Raw genomic sequence first — 22336 nt, forward strand, 5'->3', positions numbered from 1 at the left:
GCTACCGATATAAGTTTGTTTGCAAATACATATAATTATATAGACCACGTATTTGGTCCGGCAATTCATTTGTTCCTTTATTTTTGTTTGGATACCATTTGAGTCTCTGTAGGTGTCTGTACTGGTTGTTGCATATCTGCACATGGTACAAGTGCCACATTTTCTAAAGCCCGGTCTTAGGTCATCTAGCCAGGTCTGAACTTTTTCTTTGGTCTTTTCAGGTAGTAATGATGGGCTTAGACTTGTGCAGAGTGTTCTCGCTCTTCTGTAAATTATAGAAGGGTGATCATGAATAAAGATCCCTATGTGCGGATCAAGTTTGAGCAAATACCAGCTTTTTTAAAGAATTTTTCTAATCTCATGATTGTTGGCACAATATGTCGTGATGAATTGCACTTTGTTGTCTTGAGTAGGTTTGGCCTCTTTTTTATCAGAGTTTGTGTTCTTGGTATTAATTGTGCTTTGTCATGGGCAACTTAGACGCTTTTTGGTGAATAACCTCTAGCTTTGAATCTGTTGCTTAAAAGGTTACATTCCTCCTTGAAATGTAATGGGTTTGCACAGTTCCTTCTTGCTCTTACGAATTCCCCTTTTGGGATGTTTCTGATCACCGGTTCATGGTGGCAGCTAGTGGCAAACAGTGTTGAGTTTGCTTCAGTCTCTTTTCGATACGTTCTGGTTGTAAGTCGGTTGCCTTTGGTCAAAATTGTTAAGTCCAAAAAGTTAATCTCCGATTGGCTACTTGTGCCTGTGAATTCAATACCCCAATTGTTTTTATTGGTCTGAATTCTTCCAAGTCTTGTAAGGTACCATTCCAAATGAAAAAAACGTCATCAATGTAGCATGTCCATTTAATGACAGTTTTGTATGCGTCTGTTGTGTAGATCAGGAGGTCCTCAAACATTCCCATGACTAGGTTGGCCAATGCTGGGGCGTATTTCACACCCTTGGCCACACCTCTTTTTTGTTTATAGAATTGGTTTTCAAAGATGAAAACGCTGTTTTCTAATGTCGCCATAAGCATTTCTTTTATCATGCACACAAAGGGGAAGTGAGATGCTGATTCCTTCATGAATGTGTAGGTTATTGTGTCCAATGCCAAATTATGTCAGATGGAGGTATATAGGGCTTTAACATGCATTTATTATTTTCACTCATGTTTTGTTGCACCTAGATATGCCCTGATTTGAGAAAGGCACCATGCCGAAACGCGTGCAATCTATAGGACAAATTAATTAAACTCCCCTATCACACAACTCTATTTGGATTTTTTCTGGCGCAGTAATAAGGTGTGATCACAGCAGCCTGTTTTCTCAGTTTAACAAACTGAGTTGAGGAACTCAAAGTCTCTGCTCTTTGACACACCAATGCGACAGTGCAAATTTTTGCAATTAACCAGGTCGCGGGGGTACTAAGTGATATCAACCTCAAAAGTTCCTTCACATCTGTCTAGATTTCATAAGAGTCCACTGAAAGTGCTTCCTCCAAGTGCTGAAAAAAGCCTGTTGACCTCTTTTCACAGAAGTAGATCTTATTGATCGTGGAAAAATGGGTCAAATTAGTTTCTCAACTTCCTGACTAGATTTTCGCCCCAAAGACATGTAGAAGGTTAATTGGGGCTAGGCAACATTGGTGGGGGGCAGTGGGTAGGTTGGGGTGGGATTCACAACTTCTTATAAAAGAATTGTAGAAAAAAAGGTTTGAGAAAAAATTATTCAACCAAAGATAAATGATCAACAGAACACTGTTTTCACCAGGCTTAACATGCCTTATTTTAGCACTTCGAAATGCAAAGGATGAGCATTGCATGGAGGGGACCAAGGTGCATAAAGCTACGCATGTTGGTGGTACCCTTTTGCAATTGTGGAAAACCACATTTCTTCAAAATATCAAGTTATGTTTATGCATGCTGGTTCGCATAAGTCTTTCATAGGAGTCTGCAACCTTTGGCTCTCCAGATATCTAGACTACAACTGCCATCAGTCCTACCCAACATCGTCAATGGTAAAGGATCATGGGAGTTGCAGTCAAACATCTGGAGAGCTGCAGGCTGCAGAACAGCCTTTATCATATCGGACTACAGTCGATTGTTGAACGCTGGTACGTCAGAAGTGGCTGCAACTCCCTGTTGTAGTGTGGCTTGACGTCTTTGGGCCCTTTCCTTTGTTCCTCCTTCCTGTTCCTCACTGCCCTGCCATGTAGCCTGATCAACTGATCCTAATCTCACAAACTTTTGAAAAAAATTTAAAACCTATCTATTTAAGTAACTGATTGAAATATATCATGTAGTATAATGATCCTGTTCAGCTCTGTCAAAGTGTCCCGTTAATGTTTGGCTTTATGTGTTGGTGTCTTTTTGTTGCACTCTGATGCCCGCGGGTGACCGGCATGATACAAACAAATAACAGTAATACTAATAATATTAACAATAGCCTGCCTTGTCGGCGACAGTATCAGCTGTAGTTGCAGTGCAGCGTTCTGCTGCCCGAGTTTGGCGGTGCTCCTGGCTTTTGCATCTTGGAAGCTGTCGTGTTATGTGACCCTGACGGCCAGGTCGACCCTGAGAGCCTGGTTAAGGGTATCACTTGAACGGAGGGACCTCGGTGTACAGGTGGTTTTGACTCCATCGTCTGCCACTGAACTCAGTGAGTTAATGCCGCTGTCAGCGCTCTAGGGCCAAGGTTCGTACCATAAATCAGTACAGCTTTGGTATTAGCTTGGTACTGTTATTATAAAATCTAGCACATTTTCCTTCCTATTGATAAGTTGCGGCTTATGGTGCCCGCAAGAAGAAAATGTGCATTCAAAAAGCCCTCTATACCCGGAATAAGCAGAGTGTCTGTGTTGGCACCTGCAGAATGTAATACTACGGCTTTGTCCCCAACTTCTAAAAGGGACCGTTTATCGGAGGTCCTGGTAATCCGATGACATAGGAGACAGACTGCAGGCCAGGAGTACCGACATGCTTCTTGACAGTGAGCATATCCATGTTGTGGTTACTGATTTTAACTGTATAAGCAAGGAACTGGGTTGTCAGGTGATTAATCTGGAAACTATAGGGGATGTTACTGCTGAAGTTCAATTAGGTGGCAATGATGACCACACGAGGTCTCTTACCACAGCCACATGTTTATTTGGAGGGAAAGGGAAGAATGATAACCGAGAGCTACTGACATACCCTGCTATACAGCCTCCTCCGGGGTCTGTGATAACTCCTGAGGAACATATTGCCCCTGCACAGAGAGAACAGTGCCAGGAGTAGTCAGATTCTCTGGCTTGAAGATCCTACGTAGGATTGAGCTGGATGACTGGTGTGCCCAGATGAACAGGGATTGTGTCCTGGTGGGATGTGGGTCAAGTACCCCTTTGCTTAAGCATGTGCCACTATCTTCCAAAGGGTTCCTCGAACCTGAATTTGATACTTGACCAAAACTAAGTTTATTTCACAGTTGGCAATGTTAAGCCCCCTGCTCCCTCAACCCCTGCTTGATTCTCTTTTGCTGTAGGATATTTGTTATTGTTTATTGTTCGTGTATTGTTTAAGTGCCTCTATGTCAGTCGGCTACTTGCATTCTTTCAATGAAGCGCCTCTAACGACTAGGCATAGCTCCTGTTGTCTTGCTAAATTGTTGTTGCATCTTTGTGTTTGTCTGGTGCCCTGATACCTGCGAGTTTTGGTGCCCTATAAATATACAAATAAACCACTCCTTAGGAGCAGGGGTCACCAAAATATGCGCTCTGTTATGTTACGCTCTAGACAATAGAATTGCCACTAATTCAATTGTAGAGGCTTTTGCTTGGTGACTTTGCAACAAAAACTAAATGAACTTCAGTGACTGATTTACTCCACGAAATTAATATTTTAAATGTTCTGCTTTCTGACTTTCCTTGGAATTGGAAAGCATACTTAATGTCACTTGCATTCGGAGTTTTTTATATTGAGGGTTGTCTTCTAAGAACCTTGTATTTCTAGAAGGGAAATGTACTACTGTGTGCATTTTAAGTACACATATTTTCAAATGTCGCATCTACATTATAATACGATGATCATGCTAAACGTGATTTTTTCAAGACTTTATTAATTTCATACCTTACATAAACAATAAAAACAATACAATAATACAAATGCACAAGGTCATACTCTTTCAGATACATGTGTTTTGGAATGTAAATATGCACAAACTGACTGTCCTGTGTGCCATCTAGTGCTGCCTCACTTACATGTTGCCAACATTTTTCAATCAAACACTGTTTCCTTGAATTGGGTCATAACCCCATTTTTATTTGCAGTGCCACTTGTTCAAGATGCTCCACTGTTTCAAAGGTTCTATTGAAAGTGGAGCTGCAGTGGGTCTGAGTTAAAGCAAACAATAAAGAAGAAATTAAAAGTAAAAGAAAGAAGAGAGTGGCTGTTACCCTTTAAAAGGCACTGAACGATGGGCACTGTGGTAGGCACGGTGTTCAAGCGTGTCTATGAATTTACAAAGACCCATATCTGGTCTTCGTTTGAGCTTCAAGCTCAGCTAGTTGCAAATCGATACAATAACAAAAGTATAAGACAAGTGAAAAATAGCCCAAATCTGCCTAAAACCGTTCAATAAAATTCATAATGTAATCAATGTGGTTTTAAGTTACGATGGCCGCCACAAGCTGATGGTGTATAGAGTGGTGTCTCAGGCTACATGCCAATCTGATCATATACATTCGAAAAACACTTTAAAAACATATACATTACATGATACAAAATATAAACTTGGGTATAAACTGTGTGTACTCCACTGTAACCTATCAGGAGGAATATAGAACAGTAAGAAAATAGAGACTAAAATATTGCGTTTTCTACTTGGTTTATCGGGAGCTCTACCAATTGAGGCTATTCGATTGGAACTGGGATTGCAATCACTAACCTCATTATGGAAAGTTGCTGTGTGCACATTTTGGGCCTCAATATGTTTCAGCGACCCTGATAAAGGCAACCTATTGAGCACCACACTACGCCATAAGTACTGATGCTTTTGTAGTATTTGGTATAGGGAAATGGAGAAACTGGTTGAAAGTCGCTGCTTGAATATTGGTCTTCATTTACTGCCAGAGACTGCCGATGTATTTTATACACCTGGCTTCGAAAAAAAGACCAAATACTACAATTCCATTCAGTCTCTAGCCTATTTGGCAACGACTTGTAAACATGCCCTCTATTCTCACAAAGGAATGTTTTTAGACATTCCCAGGAATTATTTCATTAAAGCGTACTCTCCTGCGTAGATTCGTTTTATCCCCGCATTTAGAAATGTTGCTTGTATTAAAAAACACAGGGGCATGGATTGGTATTAAACGGGAAGAGTGTGTCGCTTTTGTAAAAAGAAAGTCGAATCTTCACGTCACTTATTGACCCTCTGTTCTAAATTTGTTGACGCATATGAGAAAAGTTATCATGAATTTGTCACATATCGCACTGATCAGTTTTGGAGCACTATCTACGGAGCCGAGTCCCTCGTAGTGACTTCTGCAGCGTATCACATATGGCAGCTAGTGAAAAAAGAGAATATACTTTTAGACTGATATGTACAGCCGACATATTGTGGAGGGAAGAATAAAAAATGTATAGACATTGGAAATTCATACTTAAGATTCACCTTTCTGAATACGATATGATTTTATGTTATTTATTTCATGATATGTAAACAAAAAAGTGTTTTTATGTATTATTAATGGTTTTTATTAATAGTGTAAAAGGTCTCTCTTTGACCAGAGGCACTTAAATAAATATATTTAAAAAACCAATAAGAAAATCAAGTGCTAAATCTTGGCGCCAAATGCTCCTAAGGTATTGTGAAGTAGCCCCTTATCCGGATTCATGTGCAGAGTGTTAACTATTCCACACATCACTATGCTTTATAAACTGAGACAGGGGTCATAGTGGCACCCCAAGTTATTGCCCAAGGTCTATACGTTGGTGAAGGTTCATTATCCCAGCGATAATGGTCCCTCCCGAGGTCTATAAGTCTAGAAGCATAAAAGGTCAACGAGTTTAGGCTTCTCTTCCTTTCATGGTATGTCAGGAACTGCATTCCTGTGGTAATGTGCACTTGGTTAATAACACTTGGATCCGGGAAGATTATGTTGTGCCCTATTCACATGCAGGTGTGTCACCTTCAAGTCCTGAAATAACACTGTACTCATTACGTGAATGCAAAGGCTTCACTCGCTTAGTTTGCACACATGCTGCACCAGTGAATTCCTGTGAAAGTAACACTAAATGCACAATTCATGTTACACCAATTGCATTTTCTCACAATCAAGTACACAGATTATCTAATAGCTCATACCTGGTGCAATTCAATGAGTCCTGTTGTCATGTTGCAATTGGAGTTCCAACCCTGGTTATTGTGAGTACACAGGTTAAGTGCTGTGGGTTTACTCTGAATCCACCCATGCCATCACAATTCAGAATCCTACACTGGCCGAGTTTCAAATGAAGACAATTAAAATATCCAAAATTGAGCTTGCATATGGCATGACTGCAAAACATGCGTCTACCAGTGTGCAGCAGTGAAGAGTCTTATCTTGAAGCACACTCTGCAGTGGTCAAACAGACTGCATCGCTACTAGGTCATGCACTCTTTAATTGACAGCTCACAGTTAACTGGCATCAATACTGTTTTTTCTGTGGTTACAATGACGGCCACAAGAGCTCTTCGAAAAGGGCTGAACACGCTGGACACGTTCATTAAAACACTGATTTATTCGCCAAGTGCTTTGGGTTGTAGACTGATGCTAATATTTGCAATCTCTTCTGTGTTGCTGTAGACACTGAATTATGAATGTTCGCAACATGAAGCGCTGTGAAGCAACTCGTTTTCTGTTCAGTGCTGAGCTATGCATATGCCTTGGCTACCAGCAATGTGTTCAATTTCAAAAACATTTTGTTTTTCCATTGATCGGGAAGAAGTCGACGGTATCAGCTATTGCAAGATGCATGGTGTGTGCCAAGGACCACGTGGGGGTCAGAGTGTCATTATCCAGACTTGCATTGTGGCATACCGGACTGGCCAAAACGTTGTCTGTGCGCAAAGACGTGTGTGGCATCCAGAGATTCTTCCCTCAAGTGTTCTACTGCGATTTCCTTGAACCCCCCTCACCCCGCCGAAGCCACTGTTTGCCATGGGAGCATGTCAAGGAAAAGGAAACTGCTCAGAGAACGACGAAAGCGACGACTATGTCCAGATCAGTTTAGCCTCCAGTCGCAAAGCCTGATTCAAGCCAGATAAAAGATGAAACATGCCTACTCTCAAACCCTTAGTCCCAGGGAGCTTCCACAGACAAAACAAGTGATGGACACCTTTGGTTCCAGGAGTGCATGGCATAATGAGCCAATGCCCAGGACCTTGCAGAAATCTGACATGCACATTTGGTTTCCTTCACCACTTTGCTTCTTAACGCAGCGCATCAAAAAAAGGTTAGCAGCAAACCCTGAGTTCAAAAAGCCTGACATTTTGCGAAATCCACAATTATTGGCATCACAATCGGGGTCCAAAGAACTGAAAATATACTGCATTTTACCACAAGGTACAGATTTGTGCACACAGCATACGTACGTATTGGATGACCTCCACTTGCAAACCACTGTAGGTAACAAAGGCACTCACATATTGATTTACCTCAAGGAAAACCAATTTAAACTATGGACGGTTTACACGTGTGGTCACTCGCTCAAGATCACACAGTCTAAAGCGCATTGGGTCAGAAAGTCAGGAGCCAAGCTATGCTGGTTGTTAGTTGCTAATGGATTCTCAAAGAGTCCTATGTCTTACCTTGAAACTATTGCCAGTAAGGCATTTGAATTAACCTAAATACCTCAGAGTAAATACATGCATTCATTCACGCATTTTTAGCTAGGTCCAGTAACAATATATTGGACCTCTCCTGAATACCTCACTGTTAAATACATGTATTAATTTATGGTGGTGTTGACCACAACTGCTAACTGTTTCAGAGTGTGATGCATTTATTCATTGGAGTTTTTATAGCAACTACAATATGTTCTAGGCGCTCATGTATTCATCAAGCAACTCATTTACTTTTGCACGCAGTAATCGGTACTCACCCTTGCAAGGATGTGTATGCTTTATTTTTGCCACCAATATAGGCGCCCTGTTTTGCAAATAGAGCTCCTAGAAGTTCTTAATGATGGCTTCATAGTGCTACAAATCTTTGATCTTTCACATCTGTCTTGAGGGGGGTGGCATGAACGTCAGCCTAATTGAAGACAGATTTTCATATCTCAGGCTGCCTGTAGCCAGTGAAGCAAAGCGGCCTGCAGCCATTGACAGCCGAAAATGTTTCGTAAATCAAACAGCCCACGTTAACACAGAAGGTTTGTGTGTAGACTTGCTGGGCAAATGGTCTTGGGCTCACGAGGTCCAAGAAGTGGTGCTTTCCTGTTCTGGCAGTAGACAGCCCTGCCTCCTGTCATCTATGCGCGCCTCCGGTGCCCCAGCCCCCGCGATGCAATAGTGCCCTCATCAAACCACAAACCTGCTCGCTCGCAGCAATTTAGCCATTTATGCGTACAGACTCACTTGTGTGAATTAGTACACCGGCAGAAGGCTGGTGTTTTCCTCTCGTGTGTGGTCTGCTCTGGTCACATGCAAGTGGTGAAGGCTTTTTGTGAATTGGCCTCAATGTTCCTCCTTCCTTACTGTGCAGCCAGAACTCATTTTCATTTCAATGTAGAAAACTAGAAACAAGCGACTTAAGAGTCATTTATAGGGCGTATAAGACTGCACGGATTTCATTTGAGAATGCAACACATCAAGCGTAGCAAAACCATACAAAATGATCGAGGGAAAACTAGCTCGTAAAGAGAAGACTCGCCAGCGGTCCTACTGCCCTGCCCATCTGGAACTGAACCCAGGCAGTGACTAAATGCCTCCACCCACCTCCTGTCCCACAAAAGACCAAAATCGTGTCTCTTTAAACAATACCTGCCAGACTAATAAAAATCCCACTCTCGCTTCACCAACAGTACTGTGCTACTGTATATCCAGGACTGTGGCTCAGTGAACTAATGCTCCACTACAGGGGCCTGTGTTTGACCTCATGGTTACAGTTCGAATCCCGGCAGGTCCACTCAGCCCGTCATCCTTCTGAGGTTGATAAAATGAGTATCATTAAGTCGAGTAAAAATAAACATCTGTTCTTAGCGCCAAAATGCCCCTTTGGGGGTGAACGTGCACTTCACAAATATGCATGTTATATTAAAACGCCAAGCCCAATACTGCCACGCTCTCGCTGTGAAGCGTTCTGCTGCTCTCTAGCTAGGTTTGCGCTATAAGCAATCAAAATAAAAAATGACATAAGACAGAGGAACATACAACCATAAAGTTTAGAACATGGTCCTTGCTGATCACTTCGAATCAAGTGCGAGTATTGGTGCTAGTAATATATGACATAATTAACAATATACCGAAAATGTAACTCTCTAGAAAAAAACAGCCGCATGTATTTTTCTAACCCCTTGATCGACCCGTATGCTGCGTGTTTAGCAAGAACACTGTCCTCGTTTGCACATTACTCATGTATTTTTCCCTGTGCTGGTTTTCATCCAATTTTTAAAAAAATATATATATGTTGAGTGTTTGGGATAGGGGTTTGGGTGTGGTGGTTTGCAGGACGAGGTGGAGGGGGTTGGATTAGATGGCTGGTAACCCCAACTAAAAATAAAAAAAAGGAAAGAAACTATGAAAACGACCACAGGGATAAATGCACGAGTAATGTGCAAACGAGGAAAGTGGCCTAGCTAAAAACACCCAGAACCGCTCAAACTAATGAAGGTTGGCCTGCACAGGCAAGGGTACGACCAGCAAACAAATGAGGCTGCAATACAACAGTACACGAATCCAATAAAGGCAGCTTTGGACAAGAGGTGCCAGTTCTGAAGGCCTGATCTCCTCAAGGACAAAAACAAACTGGAGACCAGCTTGGGAGACACAGCTAAAGTGGAGAACAGTCCAAGCCCAGGCTTGGACTGTCCTATAGGGAAATAGGATAATGCCCAAACCAAAAAGCTAGTGTGGGCCAGTTTTTGTGGGTAAAAGTGGGCCATTTTTTTTGGCCAATGTGTGCCAGGTTGATAAGTTACTTCACCATGCGGCTAGAAGGTTTGACCAGTGTTTCTGAATATATATTCTTTAAAATGCGCAATTTGCATCACATTTAATCAAAAACCTCCCCTTTGGGTACTACTCAACAGTCACTCACAAAAGGAATGAATTGCCATTTGTAACGGTGCAACAGTTTTTCATTAGTGCCCGAGACAATGTTATGCCCTAGTCTGACCCTGTCCAAGGCCGGGGATTTATGGAGAAAATGTTCATGACATGTGGCCATTTTTGTTACTATTTTGATAAATGTATGGAAAACCATGATGATGCAAAGCTGACCAAACTGGAAAAGGGGGAGCTTGTGCGAAAGACTTAGGAAGCGGTATAGGCAAAGACGTGGGTTTTCTTAGAGTTCTCATGGAAATGGTTCTTAATGTAATCTGCATTGTATTCTGCATTTTGTATTGTTTCTATGGAATGTAATCTATATTGTATTCTGACTTTTGTATTGTTTCTATGGAATGTAATCTGTATTGTATTCTGACTTTTGTATTGTTTCTATGGAATGTAATCTGTATTGTATTCTGCATTTTGTATTGTTTCTATGGAATGTAATTGGTATTGTATTCTGCATTTTGTATTGTTTCTATGGAATGTAATCTGTATTGTATTCTGCATTTTGTATTGTTTCTATGGAATGTAATTGGTATTGTATTCATTATTGTTTTTACGGAATGTAATTTGCATCTCAGAAATAAATATAATGATGATGAAAGACTTACAACAAGAATCTAGAGCAGGCAGGATGTTCAGGTTTAGCTGGAATGAGGGTAGGACAGAAAAAAAAAAAACAGTACAAAGAAATGTTTTTCATTTTCTGTGAACCGGAAAGAGTGCAGGCACATGTGCAATTTTACAGGTAGCAAATTCCCGAGGCAGGGAGCGCGGTGATAAACCGCCCGACTATTAGCTTGGCTTTCTTGCTAATCTGGATACCAAGGCACGTGGAGAATAATATAACTAATCAGTAGAATATTGTAGGCTATCCCTTAGCCTGGGCAGGGGTCTGCAACCTTAGGGTCTCCAGATGTTGTAGACCACAACTTCCATCAGCCCTAGCTTGCATTAAGATTGTCGAGGGATCATAGGCGCCGTAAACCAAAGCCTCTGGAGAGCCGCAGGTTGCAGACCCTGCTTAGTGGGACATGCCAGCATGGTAATGCCGTGGTTGCGATGTGGTTGGCTATGCCGTTTGCCATCACATGCTGCGCATCCAGCCACGTTGTATCATGACCCCGTAACTGTCTGAGTGATGCTGCAGTCGGAACATACATAAAGTGTCCGTGGGCAGTCGGAAAGGAGGCCACATTGCCTACAAATTGCAGACCCCGAGTCTGCGCCGTAACATACAATACAGCATTTCAGATTCCTTTTAGGGAAATAAGTAAACATCTAAACATTTTAGTTTTGGATATTGGCATAGGAGTTCAGATAGGGATATACGAGATGTTATCTTATGAGGAAGGATACATTTTATAAAGCTATTTTTCACCTTTTGAACACCCGCGGCCATGCTAATCCCTGTGGCCGTTCCCCTCCGCTACCAGACCCTCCTTTCCCAAAACCAACCCTGCTGGGACTTCTTTGAGCGAGCTCGATTACGCAGTACTATCAAACTGGGCTTTATAAAGCTCGGTTATTTCTAAGCAGGCAGTGTTCTGAAAGGTAATGGCTTAACTGAAGCTGCTACTGCACCTGGGGTAATTGACAGCCTGCTATCAGCAAATCCAACCGTTTTGGCTCTTGTATATACAATCTACAGGCACTGCCATCATGTGCCTGGGTACTAACAGCATTTGCCAGGTGTCACAATCAGGTACTACCATTCTGGCAGTGCCTAGTACATGCCTATCCTATACCTAGACAAACACCAAAACTGCTGGCATTTCCAAAGCTTAATTTAATGGCCGTGTATCCTATAATTAGAAAACCCAATATGAGAATTGAGAGGGAGGCTGAGAAGTAGCAGCAGAAAATAGGCCTACAGCAGGGCTGGCCAACTCAGGCCTTGAGGGCCAGAAACATGTCAGATGTTTAGACTGGCCCTCTTTAATGTTATTTTGATATATTTGCATACAATGATTCCAAATGTATGCACGTTTATTCTCATGTATATTAACAAAGGATATCCTGAAAACCCATCAGGATTCCTGCCCTCGAGGCCTAAAGCTGGACAACCCTGGTCTACAGAGCGAAGAGAGTGAACTGTCTCTGCAGAAATGGCAAAAAGAGGAGATTGTGCTAGATTACTTCCAACAGGCACAGGACAAAGTGAGCAAAAGATGGTGGCTAAAGGATGGGCAGAAGTGGGCAAACTGCTCCCTGCGGCCTTCACCTGGTTTGCTATGCTATGCTGCGATGAACAAGGTATACTGCTCAATGATGTTCAGGCTCCACTCGGTGTGAACCAATGCAAACAAACATCAACGGGCACCTCAAGCAAACTACTCACCGGCAGGAATGTTTTATCCGTTCCGAGATGGGCAGCACCTTCTTCTCCTTGACGTGCAGCTGTTCTTGCAGTAGCTCCAGGTTGTAGACAGGCCGCCTCACGCAGTACGTGTCGGTTTCATCGCCGCAATCCCGGTGTTCCGCGGCATGCTCCATAGTGCGTTCCCTCTTATATGTTCACAAAGAACATTCCATTTGAAATACCTGAAACCAGAAATGCCACAGCGGTCAGCATGCAGCATATGGATTGATCATGATTTCATCCAGTACATTGTGAAAAAAGAGAAAATTGAACATGAATTGAGGAGTTTGGTCTGCACACCTCGACTGTACATACATTGCTAGTATAACGCTTACTGGATGTTCCATCAGACTTTCAAAAGCCATGACAAGGTTTTCTCGAATGTTTTTGATCAGTTTCATCCAGAGCCAAAACATTGGCAAAACCAAGAGTTTTGGCTTCACGGGAGACAATTTACTGCCTCCCAAAGTGACCTTTGAGACAAAAAATTATCGAACTGACTGCACCCCAGAGAAGGTCCCAGCAGGTAAGAAGCATTGGTTCATATATTCCCATTCATCACCTCCAGTGGGTTTTTTTGTTGTTCAGTGGAGTCCTTCTAGAGCCAGGTCTCAATTGACACGGATGTAAAAACTGCATAAGAACCAGGCATATTTTACGATCTGTACCATTGTGTATCAGATGTCCTTAACCGTGTGGGCGTATGGAACGTAACCATGGTAAAAGGTACCCGCAGTAGTGACTACTGTACTACTGTCCATAGTCCCCCTTTCTACATACTTGTGGGAGTACGCCATGGCGACGAGACCAGAACCATTTTGCGACGCATTCAGTTTGATTGGACCTGCGTTTGGGTGTGTGCACATGTAACCACGGTCCTCCAGGGTCTGCTCCCACCCTTGCTCATCCAGTCCCTTTTTCCATCACCTAGGTCATGCCCGACAAATATCTAGTTTAGTAGGGTAGGTGGGAGTGCATACAGAGGAAGGGGGGACTATGGAGTCACTATGGTAGGTAACTTATAATGACATTCCGTCCCTCTTCCTTCATACTTAAGGACGATTATCATGCATTCACAAACTGAAGAGGGGCCGTGGACTGGATACTGTTTGCCCAAACCTGGCCTTAGCCCATAAACTGGAGTCCAAGCAGTAATGACGTAAGTAATCAGATGGCGAGGCCCTGGCAATGACCATCCAAGAAATGTGTCTGTGAAATGTGGTAAAAGGTTCATCTCTGCTAAGGGCCTGTGGCTAACTCATCCTGCAGGCCGAAGTAACCAACACCAAAAAAGCTGTCTTCCAAGCCACAAAGCTGATATCCACTGTAGCCACGGGCTCAAATGGTTTGTGAGATACAGCAGTGAGCATGCTATTGAGATCCCAACTACGATGGGGACTCTTAGCAAGCCGGAAAGAGGCACTTGCGGCCGCCAAAATGCTGCTTCGCCATAACAACGGAGAGGGAGCACAAGGCCCGTTGATGTGCTTATAGGCCAAAGATGCCGATAGTTGGGTACTACAAGACTTAAATCACAATCCCAGAAGACGCCAGGTTGGAAATAAAGGCAAGAATTGACCCCAGGTCGCAGGACAGGTGTTCATATGCTGGTCAAGGTCCAAATGGCAAAACCACAATCATTTCAATTATACAGAGCCTTCACAGAGGGCAGCCATGTTGGCTCCAGATTTTCCGTGGACAACCCCAGGTGTCCAAGGATGTCTTCCTCAGGCCAACAACTGAAGCGACTGATGTCCAGATGCCATATCCTACCCTCTCTCTGATACAGAAGGTCCAACCTTGGAGGGAGCTGGACTGTATGGGAGCACGCTATCCTCCAGATCTGAAAAGCAAAACCTGGCAGGCCAAAAGGAAGCCGCCAGGATCCCTGAGCCTAAACCAGTACCCATGGGCTTCATGAACATAACGTGGATCAGGGTAAAGGGAGGGAAATGCATAGATAGTCAGACCCTCCCAGCGAATGGAGGGATCAACCCCCATGGAACACTTGCGTCTGCCCAACCAAGAGGCAAACGGGGGTCCCTTTGAATTGTGGGGGAAGCAAAATGCATCCAGCATAGGAGACTCCCACCACGCAAACAAGTCCTAAACCAGCACAGGGCACACTTGTGGGCTGTAGCCTGCAGTCTGTGGAGGAAATGCGCCTCCGGATTATCTTTCTCTGGAAAATGGAAGGCCCACATATTTATATCGCGCTCGTACACACATTTTTCAGAGCGCGACCAAGCAAAGGGAGGTGAACAAGGGAGAACAAAAAATAAAAACCAACGATCTTACTAGGCCCAGTGACATTAAGAACGCACAAGTGCATGGAAAAGGGAAAAAGGGGGAAGTGCATGTAAGTGGGAGAAGTGGAAAATGCAGAACAGAGGAGAGCAAAGAATACAGAATAAGTTAAATAAATAAATACAGGCAATTAAAAGGTGAAAGTGCAGCCAGCAAGTGCAAGATTAGTCAGATAGGATATTTCTCCTCTATGAAAGGGACAGTGAGCTAAATACTTGGTTGAGACTCTCCTGAGGCCCATCCATCCAAGAACAGGACAATGTGCCGCGTTCGTGCCGGTAAAGGGACTCCCAGAACACCCCTTATTTTGCATTTTCCAATGTACTTGCTACTTCTGTACCGAAAGAGTCAAGACCGACATCAGTCCCAAAAAACATCTAAAATCCAACATAATTTCATCTCACATTCTTAATAATTTTAATAAATTCCCACCAAACATGGAATGCTGCTATAGTGATGACCAATGACTATGCTCCAAACAAGCTACTCCAAAACTGGTGCGATTCAAGTTCTAAAGAGGTAGAAACAAATCTTCCATAGCTTGTCCTATATTTTCCATATAACTTATCATATAGAGTGAGAATATGTCTACTTGTCTCGATTTCATGGCCACAGAGTCGACACAATCTATCTTCCATTTTCATGGGCCAACTGCATCTCTCTCTTTACTCTTTATCTCACACCCTGCCATCTCAAGACCTACACAATAGGACAGTTCTCCAATGCACCCACGCTGCCTCCTGCTTCCATTCCTGCACCTTCTTTGTGCCTCACAACTGGATCACCCTATTGTCCAAAATTGAAAACATTACTCCCATTCAAGAATGTTTTCTCAAAGCATTCCTTCTATCCTGGAATGGGTCACCAGAGACCCGCAATGAAACATTTCCTCCTGCTAGCCACTTCCAGCAGCAAGGAGCTCCAAGGCAAATAACTGTATACAATGTAACTAATAACAGCTGTGCGGAATGTGGAGAAACGCTGTGGCCAGTCGGTGGGTATCCAGTCATTATATGGGCATGAAAGGACATTGGTGAGGGAAGAAACATGTTTTTCTACCACTGTCCAACACCTTCTCCACATATTGTAGGACTGGAGTTTTTTTATATAATTATATCAGTACTAGAATATGTTGAGATTGCTGGGAAATAGAAGAACAAAAATATTGTTGATCCCGGAACCCAGTCTGTGTTGTTTCCAGTCTACACCACTGGTCTCTACCTCCCCCTTAACTTGATCACAACCTAATCATTGACTACTTTCATCTTTTGCAAAGCATCCTGCAAAGGGATTGCTCTGCTCACTCTTGTTGCCCCTTTGCACAAGGTTTCTGACTCAAGCGCCCACGGTCTTGTAAAAAAAGTGCTGGATACCGATAAGCGGATTCTGTACTCAAATTTGAAAGTATAGCGAAACATCTAAGTGTTGCGAGTAATAGCTTGTCTCTGCAGCCCAGCCTAGAACAGGAACAAAGGTCAGAAGACATCTTGTAACTTGTATACAAATCCTCTTTCATTGCCAAGTAGAGCCCAGCCTAATATGACGCCTGAACCACAAAGTTACTACTTTAGCACTGCTTACTGAAGGCCACTTGTTGGGCCCAAATCTCTCAGGTGGCTTGTGACTGAGCTCCACAATAATAGTGGTGCCTTCAGAAGTAAAACTGGTCAGGGCACCAATGCCGGCTCAAAACACCTCATCTAGACTGTTGAAACTAGTGTCTGGGCATGACATGTCCACAAATTCAGTAACGCCTGGTCCTTGCTGTTGATTTCTCTCTGTTTCAGGGCAAGAGTTGTTACACGCCCTCAATCCGTTTGTCCATATGCCGAATGCCAAGCGTGGTCGGAGATCGAGAAACGGGACATTGCATGTGTCTAAGGGAGCAGTGGGGGGGGGGGGGGAGAAAAAAGACACCCCAAAATTAAAACAGAGAAAGGGCTGAAACCAAGACTGACTACGTTAGCGAAATAGGAATGTCAGAAGTGTGCAATTTAAATTAAATAAAACAGTTATAGACGAACACTAGACCACTAAGCAATCCAATGTGCTGTATGTGTTATATGGCCCAGAAACTGAGATTTCCCTTAAGGCGTGGGGCTTGTAACAGGACCTTAACAGTGGTTTTACGGGCACCTATACCAATAAAAAGTGTCAAACTGGCCCATTCCTAGCCTTGGTTGGCTCTGCTTAATGCTGTTCCGAGGATGGGAGGCATAACCTTGGCCAGGCCCATGTTGGCCACGTTTTTCCTCAGATGTAAGAGATTGCAGCGTCCTAATGATACTCTCGTGCAGACGCAGCTTTGATACAAAACATCCCTTTCAAGCATTTGTACTGGCTAAAGCCAGTTTTTATCGTCAACTGCCAGAAGCTATGAAAAGATTACCAGGGAACATGGATGAACTCGGTTTACAAAACAGAGCAGGATCAACGATTCCTTTGTGTCAAAGGAGAGCTGCAAACAACACATCGGATCACATTTTCAATGAAAACATTTCAGGTAAATGTCTCCCTCCCCAAAGAGGTTTGCCTGATTTTCTTGGTCAATGGAATTCACTTACTTGAAGCATTGTTTTACCTTTACTCTGGTGAAACATGGCTCAATACGATTCCACCCGTCTGCTGCGGTTTAATAAACCTTGGCCTTTTCCCCAGATCTACTTTGCCCAGCTTGGTAATGTGTCCTGGAGACACCAAAGGGATCCAGGACTGTTTAAAACACTAAAAAAAGCACATTAAGAACACACTGAAAGCACTGTTCCAGGTCCGTGGACTGTGTCTTACGCTTCCTCTTCCTGGCCTGAAATGATTTACTAATGGAAGTTCCAGAGATAGCTGGGGACTGTGTTTTACGCTTCCTCTTCCTGGCCTGAAATGATTTACTAATGGAAGTTCCAGAGATAGCTGGGGACTGTGTTTTACGCTTCCTCTTCCTGGCCTGAAATGATTTACTAATGGAAGTTCCAGTGATAGTTGGGGACTGTGTCTTACGCTTCCTCTTCCTGGCCTGAAATGATTTACTAATGGAAGTTCCAGCGATAGCTGGGGACTGCGTCTTACGCTTCCTCTTCCTGGCCTGAAATGATTTACTAATGGAAGTTCCAGTGATAGTTGGGGACTGTGTCTTACGCTTCCTCTTCCTGGCCTGAAATGATTTACTAATGGAAGTTCCAGAGATAGCTGGGGACTGTGTCTTACGCTTCCTCTTCCTGGCCTGAAATGATTTACTAATGGAAGTTCCAGTGATAGTTGGGGACTGTGTCTTACGCTTCCTCTTCCTGGCCTGAAATGATTTACTAATGGAAGTTCCAGAGATAGCTGGGGACTGTGTCTTACGCTTCCTCTTCCTGGCCTGAAATGATTTACTAATGGAAGTTCCAGAGATAGTTGGGGACGGTGTCTTACGCTTCCTCTTCCTGGCCTGAAATGATTTACTAATGGAAGTTCCAGAGATAGCTGGGGACTGTGTCTTACGCTTCCTCTTCCTGGCCTGAAATGATTTATTAATGGAAGTTCCAGTGATAGTTGGGGACTGTGTTTTACGCTTCCTCTTCCTGGGCTGAAATGATTTACTAATGGAAGTTCCAGCGATAGCTGGGGACTGCGTCTTACGCTTCCTCTTCCTGGCCTGAAATGATTTACTAATGGAAGTACCAGCGATAGTTGGGGACTGCGTCTTACGCTTCCTCTTCCTGGCCTGAAATGATTTACTAATGGAAGTTCCAGCGATAGTTGGGGACTGTGTTTTACGCTTCCTCTTCCTGGCCTGAAATGATTTACTAATGGAAGTTCCAGAGATAGCTGGGGACTGTGTCTTACGCTTCCTCTTCCTGGCCTGAAATGATTTACTAATGGAAGTTCCAGTGATAGCTGGGGACTGTGTCTTACGCTTCCTCTTCCTGGCCTGAAATGATTTACTAATGGAAGTTCCAGAGATAGCTGGGGACTGTGTCTTACGCTTCCTCTTCCTGGCCTGAAATGATTTACTAATGGAAGTTCCAGCGATAGCTGGGGACTGCGTCTTATGCTCCTTCTTCCTGGCCTGAAATGACTTACTAATGGAAGTTCCAGAGATAGCTGGGGACTGCGTCTTATGCTCCTTCTTCCTGGCCTGAAATGATTTACTAATGGAAGTTCCAGAGATAGCTGGGGACTGTCTTATGCTTCCTCTTCCTGGTTTGAAATGACTTACTAATGGAAGTTCCAGAGATAGCTGGGGACTGTGTCTTATGCTTCTTCCTGGCCTGAAATGATTTACTAATGGAAGTTCCAGAGATAGCAGTTTGGCCAAATTCAATACTGTGAGTAAGGAACTGCATCCCGAATCAGCTGAACTACTTCAGAAGGTGAGACTAATAAGACGTGGACACCCCCTAGCCACCATCTGCTACAGTAGGGTGCTACGAGTGCCACCAAACTGAATTTAAAGTGAGAAATGTGCTTTTTAATTATTTCATTGAACCCGTACAGCTGCATTTGTGTACGTTATTTCCATGCCCATTTAGGGAAATGCTTTAAAATTGAGAGGAAATGCGAGAAAATTAGGAAACGGTGGGGAGCAATGCCACATCCCAAAAGAACTACAAGGGGGTGGACACATACTGGCAACTAGCATTTAGAGCACCAAGAAGAATAAAATCAAGATGGAAAACCGGTCTTTTAAATTGCTTCCCAGTGCTGAGAACATCTGCGACTCTGACCACTCAGTCTTGAAAGGCCTCATCGCCTCCTTGACCGCCTGTTTTTTTCTCAACCAACGCCCTGCTGCTCCTATCAAAAGGACCCATTTCAGATAGAGGGAGCTGCCTCCTGCGATCCACCATCAACAAACAAACAATTCTAGCAAGCAGAAGCTCCTGTCTGTGGGAGCGGCTAGGCAAAGGGCAGTTAGGCACCTCACCTGGCAGCCATCGCCCCGCACTGCCCACCCTCCACAAGATGGCGTCCAGCCACAGCATCTGCAAGTGAGCCCTGCAGCATCTTAACTCTTATGTACCGATCCTCTTCCAGAGACAGCCACCTGCCTCCTCAAGTACTTCACAGACATCCTTAATCTGCTTATTTTCGGTCACCTTTGGCCCAATATTTCACAGTATTTTCTGTTGCTGTTGGCCTAATTCGAATATGTATTTCTTGGTCTCACATGCCAAATTACTCACTGTATTTCTGGTCCCTAGCCACCTATTTTTTCACTGTAGTTTTGGTCCTAAATGGTTTAAATTGCGCCCACTATGTCTTGCTTCCTTGTTACATGCAGCACAACTGGCATCTGCTCTGCCACCATGCCTCTCTCTACTCTTATTCTTATCCTAACCCGTAGCCTTAACCTGGGGTCTCCAAGTACATTCTTCCCAGCTTTCCAACTGTTCCCCATTTCTTCTCCTCCTGCACAATATTCCCATCCTTTCCATCTGTCTGTGTGATTCGTTGCCTTTTAATCCAACCGCACTGACCCCCAACATCTCTTTACATAAGAACCCCCTCCACCCTGATCTGAACGCAACACTTTCGATTGCCCAATTTCTGAACAAAACAATTTCCTTCCGCACTGACCACTTCTACTCCCCATCTCTGGCTATCACAGAACCATTGCTCATTCCTCACAATATTGCTAGACTCGCTGCCTAGCACAGAGACACTGCTGGATTCTTCCACTACCGCCACCCAAAAAAGAGGTTGTGAGTTCAGCCCAACACTTAGCAAAACCAGCCCATCGGCACTTCTTCCACCCTCCCACCTTCCGTCTCTTCTTTGTCCACATATTCCTGTTCAACTTCTTGCATCAAACTTCTGACTATCATCCTCATCTATGGTCCACTGTGCTAGCTCAACTACTACCTAGATGTTGATCTTACTGCTTGGTCTTCCACCCACCAAGAAGCCAGACATACTTCCGATGGACATCAACCTCCCGAATATGCTAGTGCATCACCAACTTCTACTGGAATCTACCTTCTCTTCTTAGGCCTCTATGGTCTCCTTTTATTATCAGCACACTCAATCAGGGTAACTTGCTTGACCATAATGAGTACTCCACCTTCCTGTGTTTCTGTGCCGCTGGACTGTTCCATGCTCCCTCCTACTCTTCAATGTCTCTGCTCCTCCTCTTCCACTTATCCTCCCCATTCTCTCACTTCCAGCAAAGGCAATTTCTAGCTTGACCTCATCAATATGCATGTCACCCAAGTTGAGTCTTCCCAGCTGGCTCTCTCTCCACCTCCTGCCAACTCAAATGACCAGGCCTGTCCAGATTTCATTTGAGCACCAGCCACAATCTTCAAAACACGCACTCTCCTGTCTGCTCCTTGGACTCATCTCGTCCGCACCTCCAACCACAGAGCTCATCAGCTGTCCAGCAAATGAGAACCACCATGTGTCTCCACCTACACTGAATGGGCAAAGCCTGCAGTCCAGCACATCTGGACTCTTTTTTTAACACTTTTTTTTTTAATTAGTGGTCCAGAAGATACATAACACAATTACAGCTTTACCTTAAAGCTAGAAATAAAAATGACAGAATAGAAAAGCGGTACAGATATCATACATCGCATCAAGGTGGTACATCTACATAGCTTCGTCTTCATCGGAGATCATATCACACAAAAACATTCTGAAGGGCCCCCAAATATCTTTAGGTCTACTAGCCGATGGGCGGGTGAGGACAAATTGTTCTTCAGCTTCGTTTACATAGGTCAATTCCCGGAGGAACTGTTTTACAGTGGATGACGCAGCATTTTTCCATTGTTGTAGTATACATTTTTTGGCAACTGCACACGAGACATTGAATAATCTTCTGTTTTTTTTCAGATGGACTTGTCTATGTCTCCGAATAAATATTTCTGTGGGGTCAATGTCGGGGGGATTTGTGTAACCTCCTCAAGGAACTCCGCCACCTCCCTCCAAAAGCCAGCCACCAAAGGACAGCCCCAGTACATATGAAATGAACCAGCCTGATCCGCCCTACATTTGGGACATTCGCCTGGACTATCTGGAACAAACTTTGCTATCTTGGCCGGAGTGTAGTGTAATCTGTTTATAATTTTAAATTGTGCAAGGCGTAGCCCAGCGTTCAGCACATCTGGACTCTTGAGCTACCTCTCCTTTCTTTCTCTAGTGCCAAGGACTCTGCCAAGCATAGCCACTATACCAACCTCACCTAATCTCTATGGTCTCACTATCTAGAGCTATTTATGAAATCTCCAGTCTATGGAGTAAGCAGATGGTTGCTCCACCTTTCCACACACTGGTCGGTTGGTCACTTAGACCCACTGAGAACGAACACGGGCGGCAACTATTATCTTGTAAAAAGGCATTTGAGTACAGAGACGGTGTGGAGACCATACATGCAGATGGTTTCACGGACGTCTCTGATAGGGCGCTTCCTTAT

At 43.7% G+C, this 22336-nt stretch overlaps 1 protein-coding gene across 1 annotated transcript in view; it reads right to left on the minus strand.

The window, feature by feature from the left end:
• SLC26A5 (solute carrier family 26 member 5) overlaps positions 1–22336 on the minus strand; it is a 676177-nt gene that overhangs the window by 493284 nt on the left and 160557 nt on the right. The window contains exon 2 of the mRNA XM_069628070.1: positions 12619–12821. Coding sequence (XP_069484171.1) covers positions 12619–12773 — 155 coding nt within the window. The 5' untranslated portion in view covers positions 12774–12821. The remainder of the gene's footprint in view (positions 1–12618; positions 12822–22336) is intronic.

The sequence above is a fragment of the Ambystoma mexicanum genome, chromosome 12, assembly GCF_040938575.1.
Source record: "Ambystoma mexicanum isolate Mex_15411 chromosome 12, UKY_AmexF1_1, whole genome shotgun sequence".
Taxonomy (NCBI): Eukaryota; Metazoa; Chordata; class Amphibia; order Caudata; family Ambystomatidae; genus Ambystoma; species Ambystoma mexicanum.